This window comes from Apostichopus japonicus, chromosome 10 (assembly GCF_037975245.1).
Source record: "Apostichopus japonicus isolate 1M-3 chromosome 10, ASM3797524v1, whole genome shotgun sequence".
In the NCBI taxonomy this organism is placed as follows: Eukaryota; Metazoa; Echinodermata; class Holothuroidea; order Aspidochirotida; family Stichopodidae; genus Apostichopus; species Apostichopus japonicus.
In genome coordinates this window covers 5,957,325-5,969,933 of record NC_092570.1, presented here as the reverse complement: position 1 = coordinate 5,969,933, position 12,609 = coordinate 5,957,325, and the positions used below count along the sequence as shown (strand labels likewise).

At 39.2% G+C, this 12,609-nt stretch overlaps 1 protein-coding gene across 2 annotated transcripts in view; it reads left to right on the top strand.

Moving 5' to 3' along the window:
- The window catches only part of LOC139975368 (IgGFc-binding protein-like), a 128,070-nt gene extending 115,861 nt beyond the window's left edge, over positions 1–12,209 (top strand). For both annotated transcript variants that reach the window (XM_071983265.1, XM_071983266.1), the window contains 3 exons: positions 254–562; positions 1,250–1,514; positions 11,800–12,209. In XM_071983265.1, the coding sequence (XP_071839366.1) occupies positions 254–562; positions 1,250–1,514; positions 11,800–12,017 (792 nt within the window). In that variant the 3' untranslated portion in view covers positions 12,018–12,209. The remainder of the gene's footprint in view (positions 1–253; positions 563–1,249; positions 1,515–11,799) is intronic.
- Positions 12,210–12,609: the final 400 nt, after the last annotated feature.

Below are 12,609 nucleotides of genomic sequence, written 5' to 3'. Positions count from 1 at the left end.
GTGGACATTTGGGAGTTAAAATGGAGGGGGTGTGGGTAGGGGGGCTTCGATGGGGCAGATGGTTTGGGTGAAAATGTCTTAAATGGTTTTTAATAGTGAGTCAGTGTGTAGAGTACTTTGGCAGTATATTGATGGATGGAGAGTGTAGTCAAGAGATAGAGTGTGAATGTTACATTGAGGACTACAGTATCATAGTTTTACAGTCTTTACAATTTTAACTGGTAACTTTTCATTCTCTTCCTTGCCTCATAAGGAAGGTACAGTCTTGGTTAATGATGACTGCACAGCGATCTACAAATGCATTAATGGAACCGTTCAGACTGACTGGGAATACGTCTGCTCACCAGATGCATTTTGTGGCGTGAAGGATGAAGTACAAGGATGTCACTGCAACAAAGGTTTCGAGGGAGATGGTGAAACTTGCGAGCAGGTCCGTCAATCTGACTGTTATGAACTGTTTCTTAGCGGAGAGAGGGCGGACGGTGTTTACATCATCGCCCCTCCGGGCTATGGTTGCTTGGAGGTCTACTGCGACATGACCACTGATGGAGGTGGTTGGACAGTATGTACACTCATCTACTACATTGACTCTTATGATCAGAGACTTGATCAGATCTAAACATGACTTTACCTATAGCCACATGTGTTTAATTTTTCTTCATTTTTTTCTTTAATTAATTTCGACTTTTTTTATGTAATGGAGATGGGTTTTGCAAATGCTAAATCTAAAACCAGAAATCCAACTGATGATGACATTGGTTACAATGTCAACACTTACAAACATTTTGCCCTGAAAAAATGAAATATGACAAAGATCTTTGTCATATGAGCTTCAGGGTTGGGAAATGTGTTGTCCCCTTTTAAAGATGGTCAGAGGTTCACGTTTTAGACTGAATCTTTTGACAAAAAAAGAAGGTTTTATCAAAGAACAAAAATCAGAAAATTAACGTTTCGTCCTCTGTTAATTTCTAACTCGTCAGGGACAATGTCTGCTACAATTACCGCATGCTGCAACCGTGTTATTGCTTTTGTTGTCGAGCTCCCCAAACCATTCAATGTTTTACCGTCTAACCTCGTTACGTCATGTTGTCAATGCAACCTGCCGCGTTTGGGGGGTGGGGACGAAGGTGCAGGGACTCGAATTAGGATCTTCTTTGTTCCAAAACCAACGGAATATTGAATTACAGTGCGATAACACTATGCGTATATATCTATATTAAACGTATTTCTCATATTTTCCCTTTGACAGGTTTTCCAAAATAGGAAACACTTCAATGTGAACTTTCGCCGCGGTTGGAACGATTACAAGGATGGCTTTGGCAATGCCAACAGTGATTATTGGTTGGGTAATGGGGCTATTCATCACATCACTAACCAGAGGGAAACCAGCATGCGAATCGAATTGACAAATACATTTAATGCAAGTTATTTCGGTCTTTATGAAGTTTTCAGGGTTTCGGGGGAAGAGGACGAATACCAACTCCATTCACAATACACATCAGGAAGTTTCCTATGTAAGTATCTTTGCACTATATATATTATGCAATATGTTAAATTTCTGTCATTTCATTTAATATAACCAGCATTTTGTTCATGACCTATTCTAATTGTTTAATTTGAGGCGCCTTGTTAAAAAAAAAAGCTAGGGGAATAATATGACAATCGCGGTAAAACTATAGTAAAAAACATTTTGGAAAAGTTTAACCCTATTACTATTGTTCTTGATATGTTAGAGTCCGAGAAACAAAAAAAAAGGAAACCTTAGCATTGAAGACTCGCCCAACCTCGTGCCGCCCTCTCAAAAAAGTTAACATTCCGTAGCTTGCAAGTGAAATTCTCTTCTTGTTGTTACAAAATACCATGACCGGGCAAATACCCCCCAGACAAATACCCCCGGACGATTACTCCAGTCAATAACCCCCCGGACGATTTCCCACCGGACAACTACTCCCCGGACAAATACCACCCGGACAACTTCCCCTATGGTAACTACCACCCGGACAGACTTCCCGGACATATATCCCCGAGGACAAAAAAAACCCCGAACAACTTCCCGAGTGGACAACTAGCTCCTCGGACGAATACCCATAGACAATTCCCCTCCCCCCCCCCCGGATAAATATCCCCGGGCGAATATCGCCCTAGACATATGCCGCTTTAGGGGACGAATGCAGCGACAGTTACGCAAGTCTTTTTACGAGTTTAGTTTCCCACGGGCTTCAACATATACCCTGGTCCCTCGGGCAACAATTACAATTGGGTCAGTGTGCCGGTTAAACTGGCACCACTAGGGCCGCCGTGTACCTTGGCTCTTTTAACCTCCTCCCAACTTTTTAAAAAGATTCGAGGGGGCGGGATTGGGCATTGGGCACTGATGGTAGTAACTATTAATTTACTATTAGTTATAGTGACACTATTCTGTATTATTAATCTCCGAACAATTCCGGCTTATTTCGACTTACCATTTTCAATTTTTCTTCTGAGTAAGTTTACTTGATGATTTGTAATGCAATGTTATGTTGTTAGTTTTTGTGAGACCACGACGTCACTACCATTTGAAAAAAAAAAACTATTCTCTGGTCATTCCTTTTGCAAAACGAATGATGATAATTCGACAATGCTCTCCTGCAGTGGCGACGAACAGGTTGCTACCCACTCTCTCAGCATTCCGGAAAGTGGATAAAGGCTGAGAATTGACTCAGTTGACTCACGTCTGTCGGATGGGGCCGGACATTAAATGGCAGCCCCGAGAACGGAATCGGATTGTAATAGTTACAAACCTGCCTCTTTTGTACTCTGAGCACTGTGCGAAACTACGAGGAAGATTAAATCACACTCGCGAAAAGTCGACAAGGGGCCCCGGTATATAAACACAAAATTAGTATACACGCAAATCTGGTATATGCAAATTCGGTATACACACAAATTACAGGCGCGACGACGCTCCATGGAACTGGTACTCTGAGTAGCAGTTCCCTGGACGCACCAGTAGAAAAAATTGAATCATGTGCAATAAATCTTCCTAGGTAATATGTTATGTTATTACCAATGTTATATTTTTTATCATAGTTGCTACAGAATACTGATACTGTATCAGCATGTATGCAGGGACGTATATAGGACTGGTAGGACTAGGATTGGGGTTGTAGGGTAAAAAAATCGACTGTGGCTAGTCTTTAAAGCAGCATTTTGAGTTGGGTCGCTTTTTTCCACCTTTTAAACATGTGCATCGATTTTTTTAGATGTATCAATAATAAAACAGCAAGCTAAGATACCATCCAAGTTTCACCCTGCCAAGAGCGTTAATTAGCGAGTAATTAACGATTTATGTCGATAACGAGTAAAAGTGTCCTCGACAAAGTTTTCATATCTCCAAATCAATATCTCCAATTTGAATTCCACCAATCAGTGAATAGTATGTTTATTCATGAGCATTTTGCGTTTGGTCGCCGTTTTCTACTTTTTTGACATGTCCATCGAGTTTTTTACATACATCAAATCACAAAACAGCAAATTAAGGTATTAGCCAAGTTTTTCCCTGCCGAAAACGTTAATTGGCGAGTATTCCACATACAAAATTAATCGCATTCAGTTCCCAAACCCACTAGTTTGAATTCAACCAATCAGAGATGCAGGTTTAGTTATGAGCCGTTGCTAAAAATAGATTAAAGACTTTGCGTTGGTACAACCAGGGAGTTGTAATGCCATAACAACTCCCTGGTACAACCAGGGAGTTGTTATGCAACTCCCTGGTACAACTGCCATATAGACTGTACACAAATCAAGCGTGGTGTTATATTACGTATCTGTCAATGACGTTTTAGTGTTTAAATATTCATATATGGGCGAGGTTTATTGGGTTCCCAACGGAAAATATCTTGGAGAACAACAAAGTTGAAAGTTGCAATTTTTTGGACTTTTATGCCACCATTTGAAGGAAAATATAAATAGATAAGCTAGTTATGTATGTCGTTATGGCATAGTGGAGTCAGTGAGGTTGAGAAAAATCATAGAAAAGGACGCAAAATGCTGCTCTAAAGCCAATAAATTCCGACTGCGGCACAAACTCGATTGCGCACGAAACGAAACGTATTTCAGCCGTATTTCGTGTCCGATCTTACGGTCATATGATGTCATGTTGAAAAACAAACAGAAGCTAGGCTAAACAAACAAAGTTAGAGACAACAGTTGTCAAAAATGAAAACCGTTAAAGTAAAAATGATTAAATAAGACTTGCAACTTGTAACACATGCATAACATCATATAGATTCTTACTTTCCTATTTCAATTTTTAACTCTTAATTAAACTAAATATTCACAGAAGCCCGGAGTGCCAATGTTCGACAATTATTCACTGTGATTGGTAAGAAAAGAGACTGGGAGATGAGAACTTTGTCATGTGTAATTCTTTTTATATCAATGACATGTGACGTGATTCTCAACTGAGATATACGTCTACATAAAACACACGGTCTTCGAAGTCTGTGCAAAATGCGCCTTCCCTTATACCCCTCCCCTCGACGGTCACCAATTTCTCATTTCCACCCTCCTTTCTAAATCAGACACGCACGCATGATTTCGCCATGAAGGTAGAATTCACGATACTGATCTTTATCCTGTGGGATGAGTCTAAGGGGGAGAGGTGGCCCCTTAGTTTTCAATATTTCATGGTGCCAAGCAGAAAATGATGGTCGTCCGAACCATTTGACCCCCCCCCCCAGCATGTGGGCCTGTATATTTCATTTTTCGAAATGCCTCTGGATGCAAATCGATGCAATCAGTTACACATCCATGTACTAAAATAGGTTTTGATCGTTCTTTTCACAGTCGCTTTTTGCGATCCCAAAATTTCTGATGGTATTTTTTCTCTGTCACCCGCATGCTAAGTCAGTGGTCTGTCCACTATACCCTGATCGGTAGAGAGAGATATGATTTGCTAAGGTTTTACGGCTCAGTTTCTAACCAATCGGTTTAAGTTGCGCCGGTGTAGCAGTAAAAACTGTCGCAAATATCTCGTATTCAGTAAATACTGTCCCAGTCCCATAGGACAGTTTATACTGGATTTACCAGTACGTTTGGTCTCCCGGACCAATTGTACAAGGCCAGTTGGTACAGACTGTATCCCCAGACAGTATATGCTATGGTTACACGGAGGGGGACATTATTTGACGGTCATATATTTTGTTGTAAATTGTGTCCCCATGAACACAATGTCCGCCGTATAGTAGGTACGTTAGAGTAGCAAAAAGTTAATTAGTAATGGACTCTGGCAGTATCCGTATTATTAGCAAATTGTCGCATTTCGGCTTCCGTATATTTAGCAGTAAACTCGTGCGACAACTAAAAATGGAAAAGGTAGCAGAAAACGTGAGACAAATTGCCGATATTCTAAGAGATGAGAGCTATCCAGTTTGGTTTACAAGAATAAAACAGAGAAGGATCTTACGGAGACAAAGTCAGTCTTTCAGACTGGCTGAAATGGAACTCCTGCGTACCGAAATTGAAGGAAAGTTTTGCTTTCTAGGGCTTCTCAACTCGCCCAAATCAAGGCAGCTCATACCGACTAGTGACATCTATAAGGTAATGTCCGTAACTTACAGTTTAGGATACACAATATGTCTTTGGTTGTTAAATGGCGAACGGCTCTTCCACAGTTAAACTATAACCAGGCCTCTAGGACTGATTGGTGCACAAATCATGATATTCTTTTACCACGTTTGGTTAGTTGTAAAAACTCATTCGCAAAAGTCAAGCAATTGCTTATGCAACATTATAATCAGTTGTATGCTTCAGCAAAGTGGTAAATGCGTGAACAAGGTTATTAGGGCCTAGTTCTTTTCGTTTTGTTTACCCAATTGTCATAACAAATTTTTGTGAAAAAAATATTATAAATTTCCATCTTGTATCGCCCTGCCTATCATAAAAGATAACAACAGATCACTAAAGCTTACAGAGATAGTCTGGTTTGCATTCATGGGACACTATAAAATGCAATTAATGGACTATAGCATATAGCCTAGCCTACTTCTAGGGTAAAGTGGCACTAATACTGTACGTAACAAATGCACGTTCATTAATTTTGGTTGGTAAGAACAGATATTGAAGGCCTGATAGTAGTAGTAGTTTTAGGTGTGGCATATTCTCTACATGCCAACCCTCACTGCAGAAAAAAACTTCTTAAATATCTATAGACCCCAATAGTGGCCATGCAATATATACAATAATGGGAAATATTCCATTTCAAACACCGATATAGAGTTGTAATTCAATTTTAAGGCACTTTAGCTAGAACTACCAATTCTGCATTCCATATATTTGTGTGTTTTTTTTTGGGGGGGGGGGGAGAGGGGGCAAAAAAACATGATATCTCCTTGATCATGAATTTTCTTATCTCTTTGAAGGTGTTCATCTTGGCAGAGATAAACCTGACAACAGACTATGTCTTGATTCTATTGGAAAACTATCAACGTTGATGTATCAATGTATGTTCAACTGGATGTCAAAAGGTAGTGTGTATTGGCCCTATATTTTGGCCACTTTAATTGCTAGAAGTTTTCAAAAATTACTTTCCTGGGGGTAATAACCCTTTAAATTATGCTCAGACATTCTAAATGATGACACAAGCTGATTGAATGTCCCAGTGAGGTAAATTTTCCCAGTGAAATAAACATACTTAAAAAAAATGGCCATAGTGAACATTTGGCATATTTAGGGCCAATACAGCATACCTTTAGGCCACATTCTGGCCTAACTGCATAGCAAAAAAAAAATAATATATCAACTGAGTTTTGGTACCATTTCTCTGTTAGGTACGTTGTGGAAAATTGCTAAATGTGTTTGTGTGTGTGGTGGGGGGGGGGGGATATTTCCTGAAACCTGGCAGAGGGACCCCTTTTTCTTTGGCAAAATAAGGCAATGTTTAGGTCTCTTGATGCAAAATGATGTATAATAGTACATTTTACTATAATAATGGTTAGCTAGCATTATATGTTTTTTGCATTTGGGTCATACAGAGGTTGCTTTGAACCCCCATGGATCCTGATTTAGGACAGTTAATGTTTGATCGGCATTAAACAGTCATACCATGCTCACATTCATCAATAGAGCACCAAAAGGCATCAAACTTCTGTTGTATCCTAGCTTACTCTAATTAAATAAATGTCTGATATTAAATTAATTAATATGTCACAAATGTTGTATTGGCTCATGTGGTTAAAACTTTTCAGGTTTGGTAGTGAGCTGTACAATATAGCGCCAAAATTATGACATGCAATCTCCAATAAAAAAAAATGGAGCCAGTAATCCCATAAACATGTAGGTGTCACAATAAAAGATCATCCAATTAAACTCAATGCCTAAGCATAGTTCAGCTGTACACTATACAGTCTACACTTAACCAATATGGTGAATGTTAATTATCTTTGTAGTGGAGCTTACACATAAACCTCTCAAGATGATAATTTATTTTATATATGACTTACAGTGTGTCATTCACTACTCATAATATTGCTTTCAACTATTATTTTGCACAGATTTAGTTGTACTGATATCTCCTCTCCGACCACCCACCAATGGAGGGAGTACGTATGAAGTTACAGAAGACATGTCTAGACGATTTTCTTAGCAGTTAACTTGTTACCGACAATAATCTTGTCTTTCACTCTAACATATCACCAGAGAAATTTCGTTGGCTGGTAAACGAATAAGCAAAGACAGGCCATTGACTTTTCACTGCCAGTCGTTCGGTGGATATCCATATATTTGCAGTTCAAGTTGAAGGGATGTGGCGCTCGAAATTCTTTATCACCTCATTACTTCATGAAATAACAAATAAGAAGGCGTGTTTCTTGGTTCTGGAAATTGTGTTCAAGATAAGTTCTCGTGGCAAAACATATAACCGAACATATTCTCCTTCCTGTTGTAACTTTTGCTGTTATGGAGTTCTGTGTAAGTCTTTACGAAAAACCCGTTGGATACATGAGAATCAGCTATTTTATTTGTAATTTACAATCAAGATTAAACTTTTGACGGTATCATGTTGCACATTAAAGCATTATATAGGTAATCCTACTGTTTGTGGAAAGCAGTTCAAGGGGGGAATTCTAATAGGGAAACTTCTGCATGGTTTTATTGAGGTCTTTACCAAACTCCAAAGAGGATGTTCTTCATGTGGATTATGAGAGTTTCAAGTACATATTGTTTGAAGAAGAGTGACAGTAGTATATCATTCTAATTAAGCAATACCTCCCTGCTTGAAGGATGCTCTAGAAAGCATGGATTATCTTTAGTTTAATCAGAGCTACAAAAAAGAGTCACCATTCCAGTTAAGTTTCTCCATGCAGGGGGCAGGAAGTGGGGGTGGGCACACAACATCAGAGGGACATTTTCTCATTCCACAACCACCACTTGTTATGCTTTAAACCGATACACACCGGCCATATCACTTAAATATATATGATGTGTTAGTATGTTATCAATACTATTTATTGAGATTGTTTATTGTTAACCGTGCTACAAAAAGATATGGGATGCCATGTTAAAAATAGCATGTACAGACAGTGCCCCCCCCCCCCGGCTCCTATCTCCCTGATCCCATGTATAATCATTTATCACTCTTTGCCCAGTCTGATAAAGATTCGGAATATTGTGTTTGTGCATGACTATCATCCAATTTCATGTTTTGAATTTTACTATATTAACATTCTTTGAACAAACTTTCTTTACAAGAATGACATATTTAAAGTGTGTGAAACATGATGAGAAACAAATCTAGCATATTGCATCCTGCTCTGTCTTATTTGCTTTATTCTTTCCCTTCTTTGGCTTTGTTTTGTTTCCTGTATGTTTGCAGCTTCTTTGAAGAGGATATCGTTCTAAAATATCTTTTCTAATTTGAACCACTTTTGTCCATTAAGAAACATTCATAATAAGAAACAACGGACCTTTATCACTGGAATTGCCTGGAATGCCATTTGTCTATACAAATGAAAATTTGCTTCACGCGTGGCCATCACAACGGGCCTTAGGTGGCAGGGGGTGGGGGAATGGCCCTCCACCTTGTTTAGAGGGAGAAAACCTTGACTCAACGATTGAGTGACAAAAATAAGGAAGTGTAAAAAATGAAACAATGAAGTAGTAATGAAAGTCAAAAAATAGGTGTCAGGCCCGTACGGAGAGGGTTGGGGCAGTGATGATATTTTCAAGGCCAGAGAAGTATCTTCCAGCTACTTCAGGGTTGTTGTTAGCAAACAAAAATATTTTGGAACTCATCACAGATAGGTCACGGATTTAAGAAGACCCTTCCCCAGGACACAAATCGATAACATACCATCCCAACTCCTCCCCCCCCCCCCCCATCCTTGCACTAAAAATTATGTGTATGGGCCTGAGTGTTGTATACAGCATTGCCGATTTCGTTTAAGATGTAACTTGAAAAATCCTTCGGTTCCCGTCCAATAATGAGCTTAATGCACGAATGAAATTTCGAATTGGCTAGGCAACTCTCGTAGACCTATGAAATACAGTTACCAGAATTGTCAAATCTTACCCACTGAGTGTTGGGGAAATACGGCTACAATGAAACTTTTAATTCCTTTAAGTTCGTAATCTTTTACCTCTGCAATTATCATTTTTTGCCCTATCCCGTAACCGCCCTCCGTTGGGGAGGAAGTAAGGTTTATGCGATCTCTCCCTCTGTAGAGATGACTATGAACGCAATTTAGTGGCCGAATACAACATGCAACATATATACGGAGTATTAAATAGCAGCAATTACAACAAAAATATGATTAACATCTTTTACAGATGTAAGACTTATTACTTTTTCTTTTCTTTTTTCCCATCTATTTTTTGTTTTGCAGCAACGCAAAACGTCTCATTTATTTCCTGTAACATCTAACTATGTATGCATCTGTTTTAATTATTGATATAATGAACTTAATTGCCCTTTGAATGTCGAAATGCCTAAAATTTATGCGGGACAAAATATGCTATGAAGTATTTAGGGACATTCTGTACCAGGACATTTCGTCCGGCGGGACTATATTTGCTGTGAGGTGGGGACACAATTTTCAGCAGATAATGTCCGACCGGACTAAATATGCTGGTACAAAGTGTCTCCGCGGACACTTTTTACAGGGGGACACTCTGTACTGTCACACCGGCCACGGCCTTTTTTTCAGTTGTGGCACTGGCTTGTTTTCCTACTCCATTGCTTGAGCACCAAGCACAATAGCTGTAGGTTCCATTTTGGTATGACCCGGCCAGGAGTCGAACCCCTAATTTACCGGCTGCAAGTTGGATGCTCTAACCACTTGACCATGCAGTCGGTCTGAGAGAGAGAGGGGAAGGTGGGGGGGGGGAGTACAACTAACGACAAATGTAAGGAGGTTGTCGGAACAATTTGCTTTTGCTTTTTACAAGCGTTTTATTCATATAAGTCAACGTGGAAGAAAAACAACACCGAGTTTTGAACTACTAAATGTTTGAACGTCCATTAGCCCATGCTCTTAAACGTTTTGGATTACTGAATAATATTTTAACAATTTGTTGATGTTGAAACTGAAAATTAAATGTAAAAATTGTCAGCCAGAATTCTGAGTTCTAAATTATCGAAAGCGGCAAAATTATAATGGTCAAGTAACATAAAAAAGAAATGACAACATCTAAGGTTCTTTGCCAAGACATTACAGCAAAATATTCAACTTTTGATAAGGGTGCCTACAAGGTCTCTTACCAATATTACTGGTAACACAAATACCTATATTTAAAGGAATTCACTCTGAGCCCCGCCTACTTATTAATATGTATGAGATTCAACAAAATAAATAGGGTTCATTAATTCACTATGTGGAATCTACCATCTAAGTCCGAGTATGATCCCACCTACCAATTCTGAGTTTGCCTTATTAAAAGTTAATTTTTATTAAAAAGTGTTTAAGCCCTGCCCCTTATGAATAGTAATGAGCCGTATTCATTTCACATATGGATATATATTTTCGTACTACGGGGTTCACCAGCTAAAGGACCGCTTGGTTCACAGGCTCGGGGGGGGGGGGGTGGGACTGGGCGTATTCTGGTTAATTCGGGTAGTAACTTGGTTAGGTATCTGCACCGGTGTATTTGGCGGGTGGAGTTTTCCCGGAGGTAATTGCCAGGGTGGGGGTAATTGCCCTCGGGGGTAATTGTCAAGGAGGTACTTGACCGGGGGTAATTGTCTGGGGATACTTTTCCTCGAGGGTAGTTGTCCTCGGAGGTATTCGTCCTCGGGGGTATGAGTCCGGGGTACATGTCCGGGGGGTAGTTGTCCGGCAACCACAAAATGGAGGCAGTAATGAAACGTGATACCTTGTATCTTTTATCTGGACCTCAGATCAGGGAGTTCCATAGCAACTCTCTGCTGATCATGTCAATCGCTGCTATGTACACTGTGTTGTGGGTATTGACCGTAGCTGTATGTATTGACTGTACATTAGTGTCTAATTACCGAGAGTAGCAAGCTGTGTGTGTATTTTCTGGGATCGACGGTGGTGTCTAACACCACTATTACACCTCATTCAAAATTAGGTCAGATTACCAGCATCAGACGTTTTCTTGTGCGCGAGTCTTCACACCCTTTAAGTGCAGCCCGGTATTGTTTGGTATATATAATCAATTAAATTATATTTAAATATTGTTTAAAAGCAGATGTAATTAAACTTGTGATATTGCTGTCTAACAAAACAATTTTAGAGATATTATAATTGTTGATTGTCAATCTTCTTCTTTTTTTTTTCTTACTTTTTTCTCTTATCATTACAGTTGATGCTTTAAATAGACACAATGGCATGCCATTTTCGACCCGTGACAACGACAATGATAACAGGCCTGATGGTAACTGCGCCGTGATCGGTTCCGGAGGCTGGTGGTATGATAATTGCTTTTATGCTAATCTCAACGGTGAGGATAGAGATCAATTCTACTTCAGTCCGTTCTATATCAAGAGCTCCCAGATGAAGATACGACCAAGCAGTCCTTGAAACATGGCTCGAAGAGACTCCAAAATCTTGACCAGATTGTCTCGCTCTGTCGATCTGTTCATTATCTAATAGACTTTTTTTAATAATTGAAGTAAGATGTTACACACTTTTTATTTCTAAACATTACAGACTTAATTCGTTATGAAATATTGAACCGAATAAAGTATTCATTGGATAAAGAAAATAACTGACTTGTCTCCTTATTTTCCAGTTTGTGGATTGTTACGATCAACTCAATCAAGGCCAGAATACACCTCTCCTTGGGTTCACAACTCAAATGACTAAACAATACACTGTAAAATTTAACTTTAAATATAACAATAAGTATTTATTTAATTGTGTGTTCAAGGTAATTAAAATCAAACAAAGATCATTTATCAATATCTAAGCAGTTTACACTAAAACAGATTTAATAAGTTACACTATAATTTGCACGACCTGGTGTGTGCCGCTACGCGAGCTGCAGCATAAGTCCAGTGACAAAAAGTCCTGGCGATTATTCCAGCATACAATTAATGGCGAAACTTGTCGGCGGACGAATGTCCAATATTGAAGAAATCCAGCTCCCAACTTGATGACTTCCACTTCGGAG